At 35.1% G+C, this 20746-nt stretch overlaps 2 protein-coding genes across 2 annotated transcripts; both read right to left on the bottom strand.

Moving 5' to 3' along the window:
* Positions 1-4792, bottom strand: LOC125673781 (uncharacterized). Its single transcript, XM_056157901.1, has 3 exons — positions 4752-4792; positions 2871-2949; positions 1-434 (listed from the first exon to the last, which is right to left on the bottom strand). The coding sequence occupies exons 1-3, from the start codon at positions 4770-4772 to the stop codon at positions 199-201; spliced, it is 336 nt and encodes a 111-aa protein (XP_056013876.1). The 5' UTR covers positions 4773-4792; the 3' UTR covers positions 1-198.
* A 347-nt stretch (positions 4793-5139) lies between these two features.
* LOC130053566 (uncharacterized) lies at positions 5140-6373 on the bottom strand. The gene is made up of 3 exons (XM_056160909.1): positions 6029-6373; positions 5848-5929; positions 5140-5375 (listed from the first exon to the last, which is right to left on the bottom strand). The coding sequence occupies exons 1-3, from the start codon at positions 6371-6373 to the stop codon at positions 5140-5142; spliced, it is 663 nt and encodes a 220-aa protein (XP_056016884.1).
* Between the last annotated feature and the right edge of the window lie 14373 nt (positions 6374-20746).

Here is a 20746-nt window from a genome sequence, read left to right as displayed (position 1 = left end):
TCTAGTTTTCAGAAATACATACAAAAATTAGCAAGTACTGTAACACATTGTACTTTTTGATATTTTAAAAAAATAATGATACTAAAGTATGGGGCACACCATTTACTTACTATAGTAAATGATATTGACAATTCCTATATTAGAAATCCTCGTGCCTTTGATAACATCATTAATGATATAAGCGTGTGTATTTCTAGTTTATGCCCCGTCATCTTCACACAGTGCGTATATATCAACATCCTCCCTCTCGTCATACCAGCCAGTGCTATTAACTGTAATGTTGGGCTGAATTGACGGATCGTCTGGCTGTCCAGGCGCCCAGGAAAAGAACTTTATTACACTTTCTTTATCATTCCACGGTCCCCAGTAGAAGGCTGTGATGTTGTCGATCTTACTCAAGACGGTGAAGTAACCAGCCGTCCAGTACCTACCGACTGAAAAGTCAGAATATAGATTTAATAATTCATATATCGGAACATCTTGCGTCAAAGTGAAAAGAACACATTTGCGGCAGTGCATATCGTTTTATATAATCGCGGATACATTCCACAAAACAATTCTATTGATAACGTAGGAAGGCGTAGAAAGGTCAAATAAAAAAAAATAAACGATTCGTTCAGAAATATTACGCAATAATGCATTAAGTTAGGTGTTAAAAGAAATTTTACAATGTTATTATATTCGCCAGCTTTGGTTTCGCTCATTGTTAAAGAACCAATCCAGGGTAACAAAAGAAAAAACCCACAGGGGAGAACAATTTTCCGGAAAAAGTTGCATTGTTATATCAATTTTCATTGCGTTTTATTTTTATTCATTTATCTATCGATTGCTTTTTTTGTTTGCCGCATGTTTGAATATTTTAAATTTACAATTTAAACCTAAATCTTATTCATTGCGTTGCTAAACATAACCTTGAATTTGACCTAAACAGTGTTTTCTCTATTTTAACACCGATTTTGGCATGAATCCTTCAGGGCAGACCTGTCCCAATATGATATTATAATATTTTGATAGGTTGCAATCGTAAGACCAATTTGCAATAGGATTTTTAGAAACACCCCTGCCTTGGGTCGAAATTCACACAAAACCTACAAAAATTGATGTTAACGGCAAAGTAACAACTCAACTTCAGCTTCTCCATCGTCAACTTCCAATACTTGTTTAGCAATATTCCATCATCACCTACAGATGGCGTTTATGTCTCTCAATTCACTGATTCGATACGCAAGGGCTTGTTCTACATATCTGACATCAGTTTTTTAAAATCGAAACAGGCTGCTGAAAACAAATTGATGTTACAAGGGTTTTAACAATCTCGTTTAAAGTCAGCATTTCGCAAATTATATGGTCATTATAACGATGTAGTTTGCCAGTACAACCTGTCATTGGGTCAAATGCTGTCTGCCATCTTTCATACCAATTGGTAGCCCGTTCTTTACATACTGATTTTGTATACGGATTACTCCGATTACCTGATCAAGATACAGGGCTCACGGCGGGTTTGAGCCGTCAATGGGTATGCTTACTTCTCCTAGGTAACTAACCCCCATCTCTGGTATATCTAGGGGTTCGTATTTGCCCCACTCTTAATTTTGTATTTATTCCTTATAGGACTTATGAGATTGATCACGGCTCGGTTTTTTTTCCGTCTTTTCATTCATACCCTCAATGATTGAAGTTAGTGTATGTCAGTAACTGTCACTGTGTACTAACTACCTAGGCTCCTTTATGTCACGGTTCGAATCCACCTCACGTCACACCTTTACATTTTTTATTTCACCTTTTCAACATATCTTTTATATTATTTTTTTTTGGGTGCAAAATGTAAATATTTTACTTCAATAATCTAGTTAAAATCCATGCGGTTCCTTCAATAATGTACAAGTAGCTAAAATGCATGTTTAGTCTTTCTATAAAAAGCTTTTAAGTGAAAGAAAATTGTAAATTCCCTGTACACATACGCAATCAAGCCTAAGTGGAACTATATCTCGAGGTAACAGACTTTATTCCTATCGAGGAGAATAATAATTCATTATGTGTTACTCAACTCAAGTGCATGTACCACTTATACATGCCTGTCAAACAAAACTTGCCGTAATTGCCAATCAAAAACTTCTTTAGGAAAGTGTTCTGTAGTCGGAGAAGTGCTGAAGAAGAGGTATTTCGTTGTTGGGGATGTATTTGTCTATCTGCGATGTTATATAACAAAAATGCAGAATTAAAGTTTATACATTAGATTGATTGATTGGTGTTTTCCGCCACACTCAACAATTTTTCAGTTATCTGGTGGCGCCCAGTTTTTTATTGGTGGAAGAGAGAACCCAGACACAATGTACCTGGGAAGAGACCACCGACCTACCGAAAGTAAACTGGAAAACTTTCTCACTTGATTCACGCCGACAGAGGTGAGAGGCCTTGGGATTTCGAGCGCGATACTCTAACCACTCGGCTACGGAGGCCCCTTTATAGGTTAGCAAAGGGGAAATAACGAAGTTAAAATGCGTAAACAATACACGAATCAAGCTACACCGCAGTAAGAGATCTATCAAAGGTTTCCTCTTATATCCACATTCTAAAGGCATCGTGATGTTACCTTTGAAAGTCTGAACTGGACACGCGACTGTCACTTGATCTACAAATGGCCGAGTGACAGTTGCATGTAAATACCGATTTAAAATCAAATAACTCTGATTTAAAAAAGTGAAATAATGTGTGACATGTCGTAGAACCTCTTAGATACGTGCAAAGATGCAAGGTGGAAAAATTGTTGAAATTCGGACCATACACATTTAAACACGAAAACGTTTTTTCTCCTTTTCAAATAAAAACATTTCTATGACGACTTGCTAAGCTTTTTACTTAGTACATACAAAGAAGTGGCTGCAAGATTTTCCATTCCAACGGTGTCTCAATACGGACCAAATGCATGTTTCTGGCGGAACAGAAATCCTGTAAAACAATTAAAATAAAGAGGCAAGACCATGCCGAACATTGCAGGTGATTTACTGTTCTATTCTTCTTTTTCTTTTAACTCTCATCTTATTGAACATCAATGCAAAAACAGAAACATCTCGCAGGAATTTATCAAGTTTGTAAAGGACACTCGGCACACCCCGAGTGATTCCATACCCCACCTAACTAAATCTGCGATTATCAGAAATATCTAGGATTTTTTAATCTGCGATATTTGACATTCCTTATAATTTGAACTTTGAATACGCTTAATCAACTTTTATACCCGATTCTGCGTAATGGTAACATGTAATTATTTGTCCGATCCTGCAGTCAAATTATAGCAGCCGGAGAAGTATATGTTTACACAGGAACCTGGTTTTCGAAAGTATGCCAAGATTGATCCTAGGATATATCTTAGGACAAATCTTACGACAGTCTTAGGACTATCTTCGGAAAATTGTAAATCAATGATGCCTGAGGATTGTCCCAACAAAGTTGGACTTAGAATGGTCTTTTAAGATTGTCATAAGATTATCACATTTTTTAACAACATTTTACAAATGAAAAATATTATAACATTAATTTTGAAGCAAAAAAGTGAAAATTCTTTTGAATTCACGTTTAGTTTAATTCATAGAAATGAGAAAAAAATTTGATTTAGACATTTATATCAATTAATTTAAAGGATGATATACGTTTACAAAATTAAAAAAAATCTATCAACTACAATTGCATGGGATTATAAAAATGATCAATTATTATATGATATGTGAGGTGAAAATGAATAATTAATTAAGTTCAAACAAATGACGTAATATACCACAATATACAAAATTAATTGGCTAGGACAATTTAATACAAACAACCGTTTACTAAAGACTAGGTTTGCAAATAAACAAGTAAATTACCCAAATTGATCTCATCCAAAATACATCTGAAAACACTACTAATACCAAAAAGATGGCACCAATATTGTTTATTAATAATTGCTTGACGTTTTTTTTTTGTAACGCATGCACATCTACCCCTTTCTATTATTTGCTTGTTTACATGTGAATAAAGACGCGCATGATTGGTATGTACATGTATATTGTTTTATCAAGAACAAGTAATTGACAATGGTTAAAAAATGAGCCGGAGAAACATTTATCCGTGCTTTTCCGGATTATCTATCGATACGTTTGTATAAAAGCAACGAAGATTAGTTTTTTTTATTATTAAAAAGTCATGTCACGAAATTCAAACTTCACATCCTAAGATATGTTGCTTAACGTCCTAAGGTCTTATGAGGAATCCTAATTAAGGACTCAATTGAAAACATGTCTTATGACTTAAGCATGTTAAAAAACCTAAGACCATCTTGATATATGTCTCATTCCTCAGACAATTTCGAAAACCAGGGCCCAGATTAAAGAGGAATAAAACCGGAGAAAAATGTTGTGAATGGAAAGTGGAGGATCTGTACAATAATATTTTGAAATAAAAGAAATAGTACAGAGAGCTTCTCGCAAAAACCCTGTTAGACTCGATCCTATGATCTACAGATCGACACCTTATATGTAACCGACTTAGCCCGTGTAGATTTTATCATGCAATTTAAAAGGTCAAGGGATATATTGCTGATATTAATTTTACATTTCGTGTTTTGAAAGGAGGGTCAGTCATCATGACGATGTGTTATTCCGCTGTAGGAATGAGAGTGGCGAGATTGGCCGAGGTTTGCTGATTGGGCGGACATTGATAACAACGATCAATGATCAGATTCTCCTAAACGTTCACGATAATAGAAGGCTTACTTGAGCTGCAGTAGAGTTCATTGTGATATTCCCAAAGTAGTAGCACCTCTGATCTGCTCTGTAGGTACCGTTATGAAAGCATTGGTCTGCAATTGTTGAAAAAAATATATACACTACATGGGGCTACAATATGAATTTAAGTTTTGCTTTTTTATGACTTTGAAAATTCCGATTTATAGATACGCATTTTATTTCTAATATATTAATTCTATGTGTTTCCTAACTGCCACACACCATCAGTATCATGCATATGGTTATGAATAATAGGACCTTTTGTAAACTAAGCTGTAGGTACATGTAATATTTTCGAAAACAGTACATGTAATATGTTTCCAGTTCAAATTATTTGAAATCTAACAGGAGGACTAATTTGATGTGCTATATTTTTTTATTGAGAATGTACGTACCATGTAAATAGAAACTTGCCATTTATCAAATAACCTTTGTATTCAAAGGTCATGTCCGACCATTTCCCATCATCCTGACAGGAAGTGTACGGGTCACCGGACGGCATGTAGCCGATCGAACACGATGTGTAGTTGTGGGTATGTCCTACAGGAAAGGGACCGAAAGGGAGAGTCCCTTCGGCGTGAGGGACGGCGGGGAGAGGCCCACAGGTCTTGTCTGAAATATAACGGCTTTGTTAATATTATTCAAATATGAGAAGAAAATCACGATGTACAGAAACACTTGTAGACTTCTACCTATATTCTGCAAGAGTACTGATAAAAGCTTTCAGTGATCGAGGACTATTTTACTACTACATTTTCTAATATCAATTTTACATGTGAACATTACTAGTCCTTTTAAAGTTATATGTATATTCTTACGCGTTTTTAACTTGCATGTTTAAGCTCTAGTATTTATTAAGTAATTTGTTATGCTCTGATGTCCATGATTGTTTTATGTACAGCGCTTTAGAGTACTTTTATACAACCTGTATTATATTTAGCGCTTTATAAATTTTGTATAATAATAATCATAATCATATAGTCATGATTGTAAATTTCCTTAGTCCGTACAATATTTTTTCTCTCATAGAAACAGTATTTGTGAAGTTTTCAGTCTCAAATAAATATTAGATTCAGTACACTACCTTGTAATGTAGGAACACAATTACCGCGGATGCAAATGGATACATTATTACAGGAATGATGTAGGCAATCCCCTGCAACTATCTAAAATTCAAATTGATACACAATGTAAATTTAGTTTAGGTTTACAATGTGTTATAATCTAGAACGTTTTCTATTAGGACGGAAATTCATCTCCCATACCTCTGGAAAATGTTCCCGGTCAACATGGATATTGCGTTGTTTGGTCACAAGTAAACTGGGATTATCGGTGGCGGATCTCACGTTTAATCTGCATGTAGTTTTGTCTCGGTCCCAATCAACTGAGCGACACAGTGTATACTTGTAGCATAACTCCATGCAAAGCCATATGTCAGCATTGGACAAAATCTTAAAAGCATGTCCATCTCCAATGGAGGAGTTTTCTTTTCTCTGGAAGTTCAAATGTCTAGTATCAACACACTGGGAAGAACAGAAGTGAGTGAGCCCCAGCGTCGTGAGATACAGGCCGATTACCTTACATGCGACAGCATCCATAGGAAGATGCATGTTCCACAAGGACTTTGATATTAGTGAATGATTCTGCGGTGATGACATGCGCTACATAAAAGTGAGTCGAAAATGAAAAGCAGCCAATAATATCATCAATATTCATGTTTTCCGGGTAAAGTCATGTGCGGAAAGTTTAGATATTGTATCTTGTTTTTAGCAAGTAAACCTTTGCGTATAGTTTAAACTTCTATTTCATTCTCACCAATCAATGTGGGTGAATATTAATTAACGATCTTCTCATTTGTTATATACGTCCATTAAACACGGTCCTATGATTGATATTAATTTACGGTATTCAGTTAAATTGTCCTATGATTAACACTCTGTTCCATCAATCACCGTATGATAACAAATAACTGTCTTCCGACGAAGCGTATTATTTTTCAGCGTTGTCTGTCCGTTGCTGTGTGCAGTTGATACCTTCAAGATGCCTGGGAGAAAAGTGATACTTTGTGGAGATATTCCTTATGGCGAAATGGTGTGTCATGACAATAATGCACAGTCACACCTCCAAGGTCAAGGTCATAGTGAATTTTTATGACTTGCTTTGTCCGGCTCACCATTGTTATGTTTTGTTGCAATAACACCGTATACAACGTCATATTCGAGGAGTCGTCACTGTGGAGTATGAGGGTTCAGCTCCGAAGCAGAGAAAACGCAGTATCACTGAGTATGAGATCGATTTTCTCATAAACTACACCATATTTCTGCAAACATCATATTTCATAGAGTGTGGTAGATATATTTTGATCATTCAAATATGTCACCGAATTTCAGAAACCCGTACTTACCTCAAACACTTCGTTCGCGTTTCACGAGTAAGTCTACAAAGTTGAAATTGATGATTTAAACCCATCTTTCTCGCTCATTTTATCTCTCTGCCTACTTGATTTGTTTGATAGAGAGTGTGTATATCCCGATACCATGATTATTGATTATTATATCGCCCTTTTACTTACATTTCACATGTAATTTGCACAAAATCTTACCAATTTGTAATGTGTCGCATGAGGGTTCAAATCTGGCAAGCCGCGAGGAGTATGCTACATATATTTTACTGTATCGCGATGCTTTGAAGTTTGACCTTTGCGTTGATTAACACTAAGTTTACCATGATCCTTTTAATATCATATATTTGTCAATTTTCTTTTCATATTTTAGAATAAAATATAGCTGGAAAGAAGTATAATCTTCCTAGGAATAGGATGAAAAGTGGGTTATCGGCAAAATTGAAACTTAATAACTAAAACGTGTACCTGCATGTATATCATCGAATATATGTCCTGTAATCAAATAGCTCTTACCTGTTACAAAACATACTTGCACACCATTGAGAGGTGGAACGCCAAACGAAGATTTTTTTTTACACCAAGATTCCCGCATGTTTAAAACAAGCATCGCTGAGATGTATATAAAAGAGGGATACCCACACGCCTGTAATTCTACCACGGCTATTGCAAAGAACAAAGGAATGCCGCGGTCATTATTCTACGATATACCTTCATACGTATTAACTGATTATGAGAAATTTGACACACATCTCGCTTGCTTGAGTTTTGCTAATGCAACAATAAAGTTGATAACTGATATTTCAATTTCATAATCATAAAAATCAATCAATATATGTTGTAAAACAAATTCATAAATGACTGAAGAACATTTTTCATTTAGTGTAAAGAAATCATCTGTATTTCGAAAGCCATACACATGTAAACATGGCGATGTGCAGATACGCTTTTTGTGATCTGTATTCAAAGCAATTGATATAATCTGTTAACATCAAACTAGACACATGCAATTTGTTTTCAAAATAGATTTAGAATTCGCCTACTATCTCACCCTTTTCGTCAGCAAAAAACAAATTTCAAAAGTTTCAAACTGCCATGACGTCATAGTGACCCAATTCGTATAGATCTATATAGGAAAACGATCGGGTGTATATTTTTAGCCGTAGTAGAATAGAAATAAAGTTCTTGTTTTCGTGTATCGTGCAGGATAACCTCCTTGGTCTCGAAATGTTGTTTGAAACAGAAAAGCCTCGGCATTTATATTTCAAAACATTTCTCAACTTCGGTGGTTATCCTGCAAGATACACGAAAATGCGATCATTTTATCTTAAATATACTTTTCGTCGTACTTGTATAACTAGCAAACAAGCCATGTGTGCAATTAACAGGGGTCAAACAATTATGTATTGCTTATAGGAATTATGAGATTCATCACTGTTCGTTATCTTCACTTTCCGATACCCTATACCATATACCTGTAGATATATATTATTACTGCATATGTCAAGATACATTAGGTATTATGTTAGGTAAATACCCTGGGGTCATCCCAACCCTATTTCATGATTGTTGAAATATATTTAAAACAGATGAGATACTAACCCCCTAACCCAAATTTATTCCTGCTTCACATATCAAGATGCATTAAGAATTCTGGTGGGCACGTACCCTGGGGTCATTCCAACTCCTATCATTTTTTTGATTGTTCAAATATCTTTAAAATGGTTGATATTCCAGCCCTTGATGTAAATATATTTTTGCTGCACCTGACATAATGCACTGAACACCACGTTGTTCCACCCATTTGCACCTCAAGGTGAAAAAGAAAACTTATTGCACATCTAAAAAGGACACCACCAATAACCTCCCAATAGATGATTTGGCTACTGTATAAAGTGTAAGACGAGTTCTGGGAACCAGGTCTTTCTATATAAAGAAATCGTTTTCTCAATCCCTAATTAGCCCCCAAAGTGAAAATGAAAATTCTGAAACCTAATTTCACATCTATATGATACCACCTTCGAAGAGATGATTATACTATTGCGTTAAATGGAAGTGGAATTTTTGGAAGCAGGGAGTTTAATTTTGTTTGTAAAAATATCATTTTTGACACCCACCCCCGATAAAAATAAAACTTCTGAAACCTTCTTGCACATCTACATATTCCAAAATATTGATTAGCAACTGCTTGCAATAAAAGAGGAGTCTGAGGAAGAAAAAAGCCAGACAGACGAAATGACGGATCAGGATAACAATATATACGAACTGTTTTTAGAAAGTACGGGGATAATAAAGAAATCTTCTAAAGGTGACATACTTGTCCTTCCAACACAAATTACTTGATGCTAAGATACAAAATGGCTAACGATCTGTATATACATGTATCCAGTTTTATTTATGCAGGGTATGAATTCAGTTGGTGATGGGGAGGATGTAAATAAATATCTTTTAGCGGTTGACGGTGATTTGTTTGATCAATTGTGTATTGATTAACGCCCCTCCCGAGAATGTTCACCCATAAGGAAACCTCACCTTTGCCGGTGAAGGGTTGAAAATTTAAGCCTACATGTATGCTCGGCGTTTACAGCCTTTGATAAGGGATGGATCTGTATCGTGCCACGACTGCTGTGACACTGGGCTTCGGTTTTTGCGGTCTCATTAGATGGACCACCCCATTTAGTCGCTTCTTTCGACAACCAAGAGGGTACTGAGGATCTATTCTAACCCGGATCCCCATAAGATTTGATTTGTTTGATCACGAGGAGGACTTTGATAATGGTGGAAATGATGTCTGGGAGATTACAAACTTTCAGTTTCGCTAAATGTGGATGTACTTCTTGGTATATATCTTTTTCGTTTTGACGTTAATCCTTCCAAGGGTATACAAGTATGCTTTCTAACAGGTGAGGGCGATTTGAATACAGAACATGGGTTCAGTGGTTACATGTAGGAGCTTACAGTTTTTAGTTTAGCCGATTGTCCACTTTTTCATACTATTCATCGACAGATTTGACTTCTTTCGCATCATATTTTACTCTGAAATATGAAAAGAAAACTGACAAATATGTGATATTAAAAGGATCATGGTAAAATTAATGTTATTCAGCCCAAAAGTCAAACTTTAAACCCTCGCGATACAGTAAAATATATGTAGCACACTCCTCGCGGCTTGCCAGATTTGAACCCTCATGCGACACATTACAAATTGGTAAGATTTTGTGCAAATTATATGTGAAATGTAAGTAAAAGGGCGATATAATCATCTACAATCATGGTATCGGGATATACATACTCTCTATCAAACAAATCAAGTAGGCAGAGAGATAAAATGAGCGAGAAAGATGGGTTTAAATCATCAATTTCAACTTTGTAGACTTACTCGTGAAACGCGAACGAAGTGTTGAGGTAAGTACGGGTTTCTGAAACTCGGTGACAAATTTGAATGATCAAGATATATCTACCACACTCTATGAAATATGATGTTTGCAGAAATATGGTGTAGTTTATGAGAAAATCGATCTCATACTTAGTGATACTGTGTTTTCTCCGCTTCGGAGCTGAGCCCTCATGCTCTACAGTGACGAATCCTTGAATGTGACGTTGTATACTGTGAATAAGTACATACTTAGTCCAAATGTTTCTTATGAGAAGTAAATGTGGCATTACCTCGACACAAGGTCATGTTTTAATTTTCAAGTTCACAACTGACTTAAAGGGACTCATTGACGATTTTTGATAAAAATATTTTTCATTTTTTATGTAAAACATAAGAAATATAACTCATTTAATGTTGACTGCCAAAATGTTGACCTTCTGAATGCAAGAATGAAAGCAGTATTTTAGCCTTAAATATGTGTTATGTAAACAAAGACTCGAGTCTTTTTATGTAAACAAACAAACAAGTGAAATATTGATTTTGTAATACAATGCATCTTAAGTTTGCATAGTCAAAATTTTTAACTTTTAGATGACATATTTCACCTTTAAAATGCTTGAAATATGAAGGATATAGTAATACTTTGATCGATATCCATTTCTTTTGAAAATTTCGTAAACAATAGAATACCGCAATCTTTGTTTACAAAACAAATAATAAACTCTCTAAAATGAGCTTCTGTGAGGATGTATAACCTTAATTTTCATGTGAAATCTTTCAAACACATTAGACAGTAGATTTTAATCATTAAAAGTGAAAAACAAAATTTTGGGTAAAATCGTGAATCAGTCCCTTTAAATTAAATCAAACGTTTCTTTATCCAGATTTTTTATTTTCTACATGTTTCTTTATCCAGACCGTGTTTTCTACATGTTTCTTTATCCAGACCGAGTTTTCTACACGTTTCTTTATCCAGACCGTATTTTCTACATGTTTCTTTATCCAGACCGTGTTTTCTACATGTTTCTTTATCCAGACCGTATTTTCTACATGTTTCTTTATCCAGACCGTATTTTCTACATGTTTCTTTATCCAGACCGTGTTTTCTACATGTTTCTTTATCCAGACCGTATTTTCTACATGTTTCTTTATCCAGACCGTATTTTCTACATGTTTCTGTTTTTACGTGGTAATTAAGGTCGTCTGTCCGTCTTTTGATGAACGTTAAGTTAAAGTAAATAATACTGTAGGATATGGAACCTGTACCACAAAAATCTTTACTACTGAAAATTTAGATACATAATGACGGACATATAATGTACCTGTATTTGTGGTTTTAAGATAATCTGATTATTCTCTTTCTTGAAAATTATTTTTCACTTCAAGTTCTCTAATACATCGGTTATCATCGATAATCTTTAGAACATTCAGTCAATTTATACCTGTCAAGGAATCTCATAACTCAACATTTAACGACACATTAATGTAACTGATTTACCATGTAAGTAAACGTTACTAATTGAACTGGTACATTAATGTTATTGATTAAACAGGTAATTGAATGCTAAAGACAGGTAAATCAATGTTACTGATTTAAAAGGTAAATTAATTTTACTGATTTAATAGATATATCAATTTACCGATCTAACAGGTAAATGAGTGTTTTTGATATCGATTCGACAGAGAATTCGATGTTACTGATTCGATAGGAAAATTAGTGTTGCTGATAATGTCGCTGATTTAACAAGCAAATGAATGTTAATTTAACAGTTAAATTAAAGGTACTGAATTAACAGGTAATTAAATGTTACTTATCTGACAGGTACATGTATATCGGTGTTACATATGAAGCAGGTAAATTCATCTGACTGATATAAAGAATTAATGGTACTGATTTTACATGTATATCAAAGTTACTGATTAAACAGTTAAGTAATTGCTATTACTTATTTGATAGGTAATAATGTTGCAGTGTATTGTTGTTGATTTGAACACAAATCTCTTTATCAAAATAAAATAAAAGACCTAGAAATGAGCATCGGACATCTTCCGAATTTCCCCACTGTTGGCATCAAAGTTGTGGATCCAGGATTTTACAAGTAATCTTAATTCTTTTTTAAGATGTTGAAAGAAAGTAATTAAACAAGAGGATATCTATACAAGTAGATACTGTTCTGTGTGCGGGTAGTAGGACAGTCAGAATAGCCTTAAAAAAGGAAAGAAATATACACACTGTGATATTCTTTTTCTTTTCAGAAGCGTTTTGATATGTACAGATACATCATTGGATTTCATTACCAGAGTTTTAAGCATTAGAATTCCCCACAATCGCAGGATATAACAACAAAAAGCCTGCAAAACACCCAGATATTCCAATAAACGTCAAACGAATATGATGTTGTCCAGTTTTTCTCGAAGTTCTTGTTGTCGTTTCTTTTCATCTAATTCTGTTGTTCGGCGTCCGTCTCTCTGTTTGCAAACTTTACACATTTTTGCCTGGGGATATATAGGAAATATTGTTTAAGAACAGCATGGGCTTGATTGATTAATTGTATCGTAATGTGCAAGCATCCTCGGGTAAAGTAGATTAAAGTTTCCTCAAATCGGACACGGTCGGGCCACAGTAGTGGAAGAAAGTTTTCTATTACAATTAATATATGAGCCTCGCCAGATAGAAATCGACCTTATGGCAAAATTTTCACAATTTGATATTTTTATTATTTTAGATGGTGCATGAAATACTGATTAAGAAATCGAAAACGTTTTCTATTAATATATAGGGGGGAAAACCCCATTTTTCTCAAGAACAGCAACGTCACAATCATTCTTTTTCAAAGTTGCACCCACTACGTGATACACATTTCTCATGCCGTTTAACCCATGAATGAAAATCATTTCTAAACCACTGTAGGCCAAGAAATTATTTCAATTTCGATACTTCCCGACGAATTTCTGTTACATTTTGAAACCTCTGTCCTCTAAGACGTTCATCAATGCTGGAAAATATGCAAAGTTTAGCGGAGAGAGATCTGGCGAATATGGTGGATGGTTTAGTCTCTGGGAGCCCATGATGCCTATGACCCGATTCCTTTTCCATTGCTCTGTGATTTGGAGTATTGTCATGACGATATATCAACTCGTCAGGGTTGTGTGTCATGGCCGGGATTTTTTTCTTAAAGCGAAGATAAAATCACACGAACAGCATAAACAATCAAACTGATAGTAATTGTATTTTTCTTTATATAAATCGATGCAAGTGCAACATTTTCATTCCAAATGTAAGCATACATCTTGCTCTTTATCGTTTGTGACGGTCTCTAGAAACTAATCATATTAAAGAAATTTTATATCTAATACGTTAAACATTCTATTTCATTTTATATCTAATACGTTAAACATGCTATTTCATTTTCTGTACAGGTCTTTTTAACTCAGCGTGGCGCAAGTCAGTTTTGATTTCGAACGAAAGCATGGTTACTATAGGTAAGTCACCTTGTCCACCCACAGAATGAAAGTAAAATCTAAGTATTTGGAATTATCTTTTTGTTATCTGTATTTGGAAATTCCTTGCAAAATATATCTTTTTGAAGATCAATAACAAAATCATTGAGTGTATGGAAGTTTTAATTTAAGTGCAATAATAAAATATTTAAAACGTAGCTGAGAACAAAAATTAATGTGTTATTTATAATTGATAATTACTGCGAAGCACTCATTGCAGAACTTTCGAACTATTGTCCACGTGGAATCACGTGTTAAGATCCCGTTGGGAGGAAGTTATAGTTAGAAGAATCTGTGGCATTTCTGAAAACGAATTGGATGTATCGTGTATATTTCCCGTCATTTGCTTGCATTGAAAACAAGGAACACATAGAAACCAGTTTAAATGTAATTTGGGGGTATATTTACATATGTTTTAAATTTGCAAGCAGAAAAACTTAAAGTGACTAAAATCCCTAAACAATTTAGACTATTAATCAATGACTGAGAGACAAGTTTTAAAGTTTCAAATATTCCTGTTGTTCTCATGATGTATCGCGAGACCAAATGTATGTATTGTTTTGTATATTACCTTGACCAAAAGGCTTAGCTACTGGGCTGTAGAGACCCTCGGGGACTACCAATCTACCAGCAGAGGCCTCGATTGAAGGATCATAATGTAAAACTTATATGGTACCACTTTTGATGCAAGAAGATCACTGGATCAAGACTTTAAATATTGAATTTCCATACGGATGGATGTTGTACATCACAAGCGTTTTAAACCAATGCGAGTTATGGATGATAATCCTTCCGAATCATGCCACTAGATCCTGAAGCTCAAATTTACTAGCAAAGGAATAGATGCCGTCAACATAAGCAAACTTCTTCGTCATAAAAAATTCAGTCTTGTATTCCAACATATTTCAAGTTCAAGTTTACAGCCTGTATTACCTACAAATATACAACTACTATTGCATCCAAACTTTTGTTTATTACAAACAAACTTTGCAGTGCCTAGATATAGACCATAAAAGGGGAAGCTAACGAACAGTGATTAATCTCATAACTCCTATAAGCAATACAAAATAGATAGTTGGGCAAACACGGTCCCCTGAACACACCAGAGGTGGGATCAGGTGCCATCTTATACTTAATCCACCTACGTATTCTTGTTCTTCGTCTTTTTTCAATTATAGTCCAGCTGGACATGCCATTACTGGTGATGTTGATATAGTTGAATGAGGACCTAGAATATCTTAATCTAAGAGGTCCTAAATTCAGAGAACCTCGGTCTTTCAATTGGAGACATAACTTCATCTCTATTATATATTCTGTCGAAGATTATATCAGACTTTGGACTAAATATGAAAAAGAACCTGATACCTTGCCAGAATGAATCAAAAGTATAAGAGGAAATTAAAATCCCGTATTAGACACATAAAAAAAGACATATCATCTATTGTTCTGTGTTTAGTAAACCAGAATTGATTAAAGAATTAAATAGCCTACACGGTGAATATGTTTCGGTTCTAGCTGGCAAAGCTTGTAACAACATTGTCTTCGTTTGTAAGACTCATTATTACACTTGAAAGGCAAAGATAACTGATCCATCTCATAACTCCTATAAGCAATACAAAGGAGCGAGTTGGGCAAACACGGACCCCTGGATATACCAGAGGTGGAATCAGATGCCTAGGAATAGTAAGGATCCCCTGTCGACCGGTCACACACACACCATGAGCCCTCGATTTTGGTCAGGTAAACGTAGTTATCCGTAGTCAAAATAAGTATACCAAGAACTTATCGGTATGAAACACGTGAGATAGCAATTGACTCAATGATAGGTTGTATTTCAAAACTAGATCCTTATCACGACCATAGAATATCCAAAATGCTGACTTTAAAGAACATTGTTGAAACCCTTGCACCATCAACTTGTTTGTCAGTAGCCTTAATTTAAAAACTGACCATACACAGAACAAGCTCTTGCGTTTCGAATCAGTTCTGAAATATAAACACCTTATGCAGGTGATAATGGAATATTGGTACATAAATATGGGAAGTTGACGATGGATAAAATGAAATCATCCTGTTTATCATAAAGTTGAGTTTGCCGTTACTCTCTACTTTCAATAAAATATCTAAGTATGAAGCAGAAGTGGATGACTATGTGGTGTCTTTTATTTCAAGTTCACGGGGATATATCAAATTGACATATGAATGAAAGTTGTTATTGTTAATTGTCACGATTGACCGACACTCTGATCAGTAAATACAAAGATCTTTTTATATACATGTACAGATATTTACAATAAAACCATCAATGTAATACACTAAGTATAGATAATTAAGTGTCTATATCCTTTGAATATGGCCCTGCTTTGTTTCTGTTGCCCGTCTGTATCCGTTCCCCACTTCACATGTTCCTAGACTGTGAATGATATGATGACTGTTCCACGTGTATCACATACTGCTAAGTCGACTTGGAGATTCCTCCACTAATGTCGGGAACCTCGTCCTGGCATTATTGATAAGCCTACCCCGGAAACCTGAAACAATAAAGCTTACATAAGCACAACATGACAATGTCCCTAATATTGAGTCATATAAATATCAGAGCGCTTTCTTGACACTCAAAATATACATGGATTTACACACCGTAAAGAACGGCAAACAATACTAACAGAAATACTCTTCATAATACATAGCAGTATTCATGAAACAACCTGCCTGTATTCCTATACATTGCTCAAAGACTGAGTTAAATTCTGATAAGAATGACTTAACTGTAGTTATGAACACGTGGCAACGATGGTCCATAAATTTATAGAATATTAGGCTTCAAATAAATTTCATAGAAACTACAATGAGCAAATTAAGATATTTTAATAAAAATAAAAGTGAACTTACCCCGTCTGGAGATGCTATTACCATAAAATTTAGTCAAGAACTTGTTAAGAATGCTGCGTAGCTCATATCCTGTCTCTGGAAAATCATGCGCTTCTATAGTGAAAGAACTCAGGTTTATATAGGCCTTTCAAAGCGGATATAATAACCCAGGTAAAGTTTATTATGCTATTATGCTGACCATTGCAAGAAATTATGAAAATTGGGGCTACACACAGGATAAATTCATAGAAAACGCAGAGAAACGAGGGTCATTAAGGGATATTTACAAAACCAATAATTGATTGTGACAATAATAGATAATACGTTGTCGATATATCCAAATGTCGAGTTCTGCAGTGACACGATGCCTCGATTTTTGCGGTCTCATTCGAAAGACCGCTCAATTTAGTCGCCTCTTACGACAAGTAAGGGGCACAATCTTGGATTCCCACGTGAAGGGAATAGTAGGTTTTTTGAAATATATTTTAATGTATATGGTATTTAATAAGCAATGTAATTTGAATATAAACAGCACGTAAACAAGGTTAATGATATGCTGTAAACTTCGGTCCGGAAGATATCAATTAACGCTGCTTTATTTATAAATCCAAGATAGGAAACTTTTTGTGAAATTCCCCAAGTAGATATATCCGGAGCCATTAAATGACTGGTGAAAAAGTTGTAATGTTTTGAATATTATTGAAACGCTGCACAAGGGTGACGACACACAATTAAGTTATTACTAATTCATGAAGTTTTAGACGCACATGAGATTCAAATCGAAGTGCTATTTCTCATTTGTAGTATGTGAAGCAAATCTCGTGAAATGCATGCTTACAGGTATCATGCATGTTAATTTCTATATACTGACTAGACATTGAACCTACCCACCCCAACCCCGACAGTAAAAATTTTAATTTGGTCTCTCATCCGCAAAAATGGGTGTATCGTAGCAATACAAGAGAATTTGATTGAATATGTACTATCGTCACTTCACTTGATCGAGGATGCAAATTTTTTGGGGCGGTTTTTACTTTTGTTCTCAGTGACGAATCACACTGAAAGAATGACATTGTGTGGCCATCCACCTCCCCTTTATTTAAACCAAACAGCCAATCAGTGAGTGAAGGAAAGGATAAAGTGACATGATCATATCTGATTTATAAAAATACTTTTGTTTCATGTTAAAATTCACATGGTTCAACTCCTTTACATTTATAATTTAAATGTGACACTGTACATAACCCTGCAACAAGTATATGATCTGAGTTTAAGTTTGGGGTTTCCTCATTTGCTGACATTCTCATCGGCATTTGCCCCCCCCCCCCATACTTTTACAAATCTGGAAATATATAGTAGGCATAGTTAAATAATATAGGCTGTGTTTGTATCTTACTCAAATTTTGATAACTTGGTACCCCATATCGTCGATATCATTTACAGAAACAAACCTCTGTGATTAAAGCCTATGAAACGATAGCTGATCAGCCATCTTTACGCAGAATCAATGTTAGTTTCAGTTGATGTGACCAACCTCTACTCTAGCATTCCAGAATTATAGAATTAGTCGCCATAGAACACTGGATAGATATATTTACTCATCTTTTGCATGGCAATTTCCAAAAGAGTTTATTTTAATGCACTATTTTATTTTAATGCACTATTTTATTTTAATGCATTATTTTATTTTTGATGCATTATTTCATGCATTTTAATGAAATGCTTTATAGACCAGTGTACCTTTGTAAGCGATCATATTAGTAATTGCGCCAATAACATTAATGCTAGTTTTACTGTTTTTACCGCTTTTCCAATTTATAAATTTTACAAATACACAACAGAAAAAACCCAATGAAACACAGACACAAACACACACTTCCTAAGATCACTTATTTGTCAGTAGCCTGTCTCAATTTAGAAATTCATCACACGCAGAACAAGTTCTTGGGTATCAATTCATTTGAGATACATAAACAGCATAATTATGCAGGTGATAATGGAAAATTGCTATACAGATATTGGAAGTTTTCGATCTGTCATCTGTCATCTTGTGTGTCATAAAATTGATTTGTTAGTTTGCTGCTCACATCTATGTTCAATATAATATCCAAGTAGAAAGCAGATGTGGAAGAGTCTGTGGTGTTTTTGAGTTTACTGTGATATATCGGATCGACATGAATGAAAATAAATATTGTTGATAAGGTGAAAGGTGAAGATAACGAACAGTGATCAATCTCATAACTCCTATAAGGAATACAAAACAAGGAGTTGGGCAAACACGGATCACTGAATACATGTATATAAAAGGCGGGATCAGGTGCCTAGGAGGATTAAGCATCCCCTCTCCATCGGTCACACCCGTCGTGAACCCAATGTCTTGATCAGGTAAACGGAATAATCTATAGTCAACATCAATGTGCCAAAAACGACCTAGCAATCGGTATGAATCAATTCGACATTTAGATATATCGACGACGTTTTATCTATTAACAATAACTTTTATTCATATGTCGACTCGATATATCCCTGCAAGCTCGAACTAAAAGACGACACAAAGTCGTCCACTTCTGCTTCATACTTAAATATTTTATTGAAATGTGATATTAACGGCAAACTAACAACTCAACTTTATGACAATCGGGATGATATCCGCCTCTCCATCGTCAACTTCCCATACTTATGTAGCAACATTCCATCATCACCTGCATATGGTGTTTATATCTCTCAACTCATTCGATACGCAAGAGCTTGTTCAGCGTATGGTCAGTTTTTAAATCGAGGCAAGCTATTGACAAACAAGTTGATGGTAATGGGGTTTCAACAGTCTCGTTTAAAGTCAGCATTTCGCAAATCATATGGTCGTAATAAAGATTAAGTTTGCGAATACAACCTATCATTGGGTCAAATGCTGTCTAACGTGTTTCATACCGATTGTTAAATCGTTCTTGGTACACTGATTTTGACTACGGAGAACTCCGTTTACCTGATCAAGATATAGGGCCGACGGCGGGTGTGACCGGTCGACAGGGTTGCTTACTTCTCCTAGACACCTGATCCAACCTTTGGTGTATCCAGGGGTTAGTGTTTGCCTAACTATAGAATATCACAGAGCACTACTCTGAACTACCAATATATGACGTCATAATGGAAAATCACGTCAAGTCACTGCAAACTTGAGCTGTTATGACGGGGAGAGTGTCAAAAACTTTAGACCTTATTTCAAACTGCCTATAAGATGTCAGAACGCTATTGCAAAATCCACGTGTCTGAATTGTATTTTAATATCTTATATGTCCGAATATTTTAAAATAGTTTGTTTAATTACTGCTTTCGACAAATATACTTTTGAAATGTACTCTTGTATACCAGTGATAAGAGGTAGAATTTATGATGTGTTTATGAAAGAGTCTAGCGCAGGCAATTTATGAGGATTCATTTGAGATCTTTTACGGAAATCGTAAGAGGAGTTTGTCTCTCTACCCGAATCTTGCTTGGTTACATGTGTGATGGCTTTGTTTGAATACAGATTACCCTCAAATGTGTAGGTAAGTGTGTCGGTAAGTTGAACTGTTCATGAAATACGTGTATTTTGTACGCAAGTAATACTACCATTTTTCCCAAGCACATTTCGGGTACACAAGGATACCGTGAGTTCATTTATCAAACAAAAAGTTAAAAATAATTGTTAAATGAGCTGCGCTGAAGCGATTTATGTGAAACACTTCAAACAATTATAAATGACCGTCACGGTGATCAACGAAGTCAGGTGATATCATAACAGATATGCTAATATATAGCCGAGTGAGAACCTTCTATATAAATTGTCTGTACTAA

This window comes from Ostrea edulis, chromosome 3, assembly GCF_947568905.1.
Source record: "Ostrea edulis chromosome 3, xbOstEdul1.1, whole genome shotgun sequence".
Classification (NCBI taxonomy): domain Eukaryota; kingdom Metazoa; phylum Mollusca; class Bivalvia; order Ostreida; family Ostreidae; genus Ostrea; species Ostrea edulis.
This window is presented reverse-complemented; position numbering and strand designations above follow the sequence as displayed.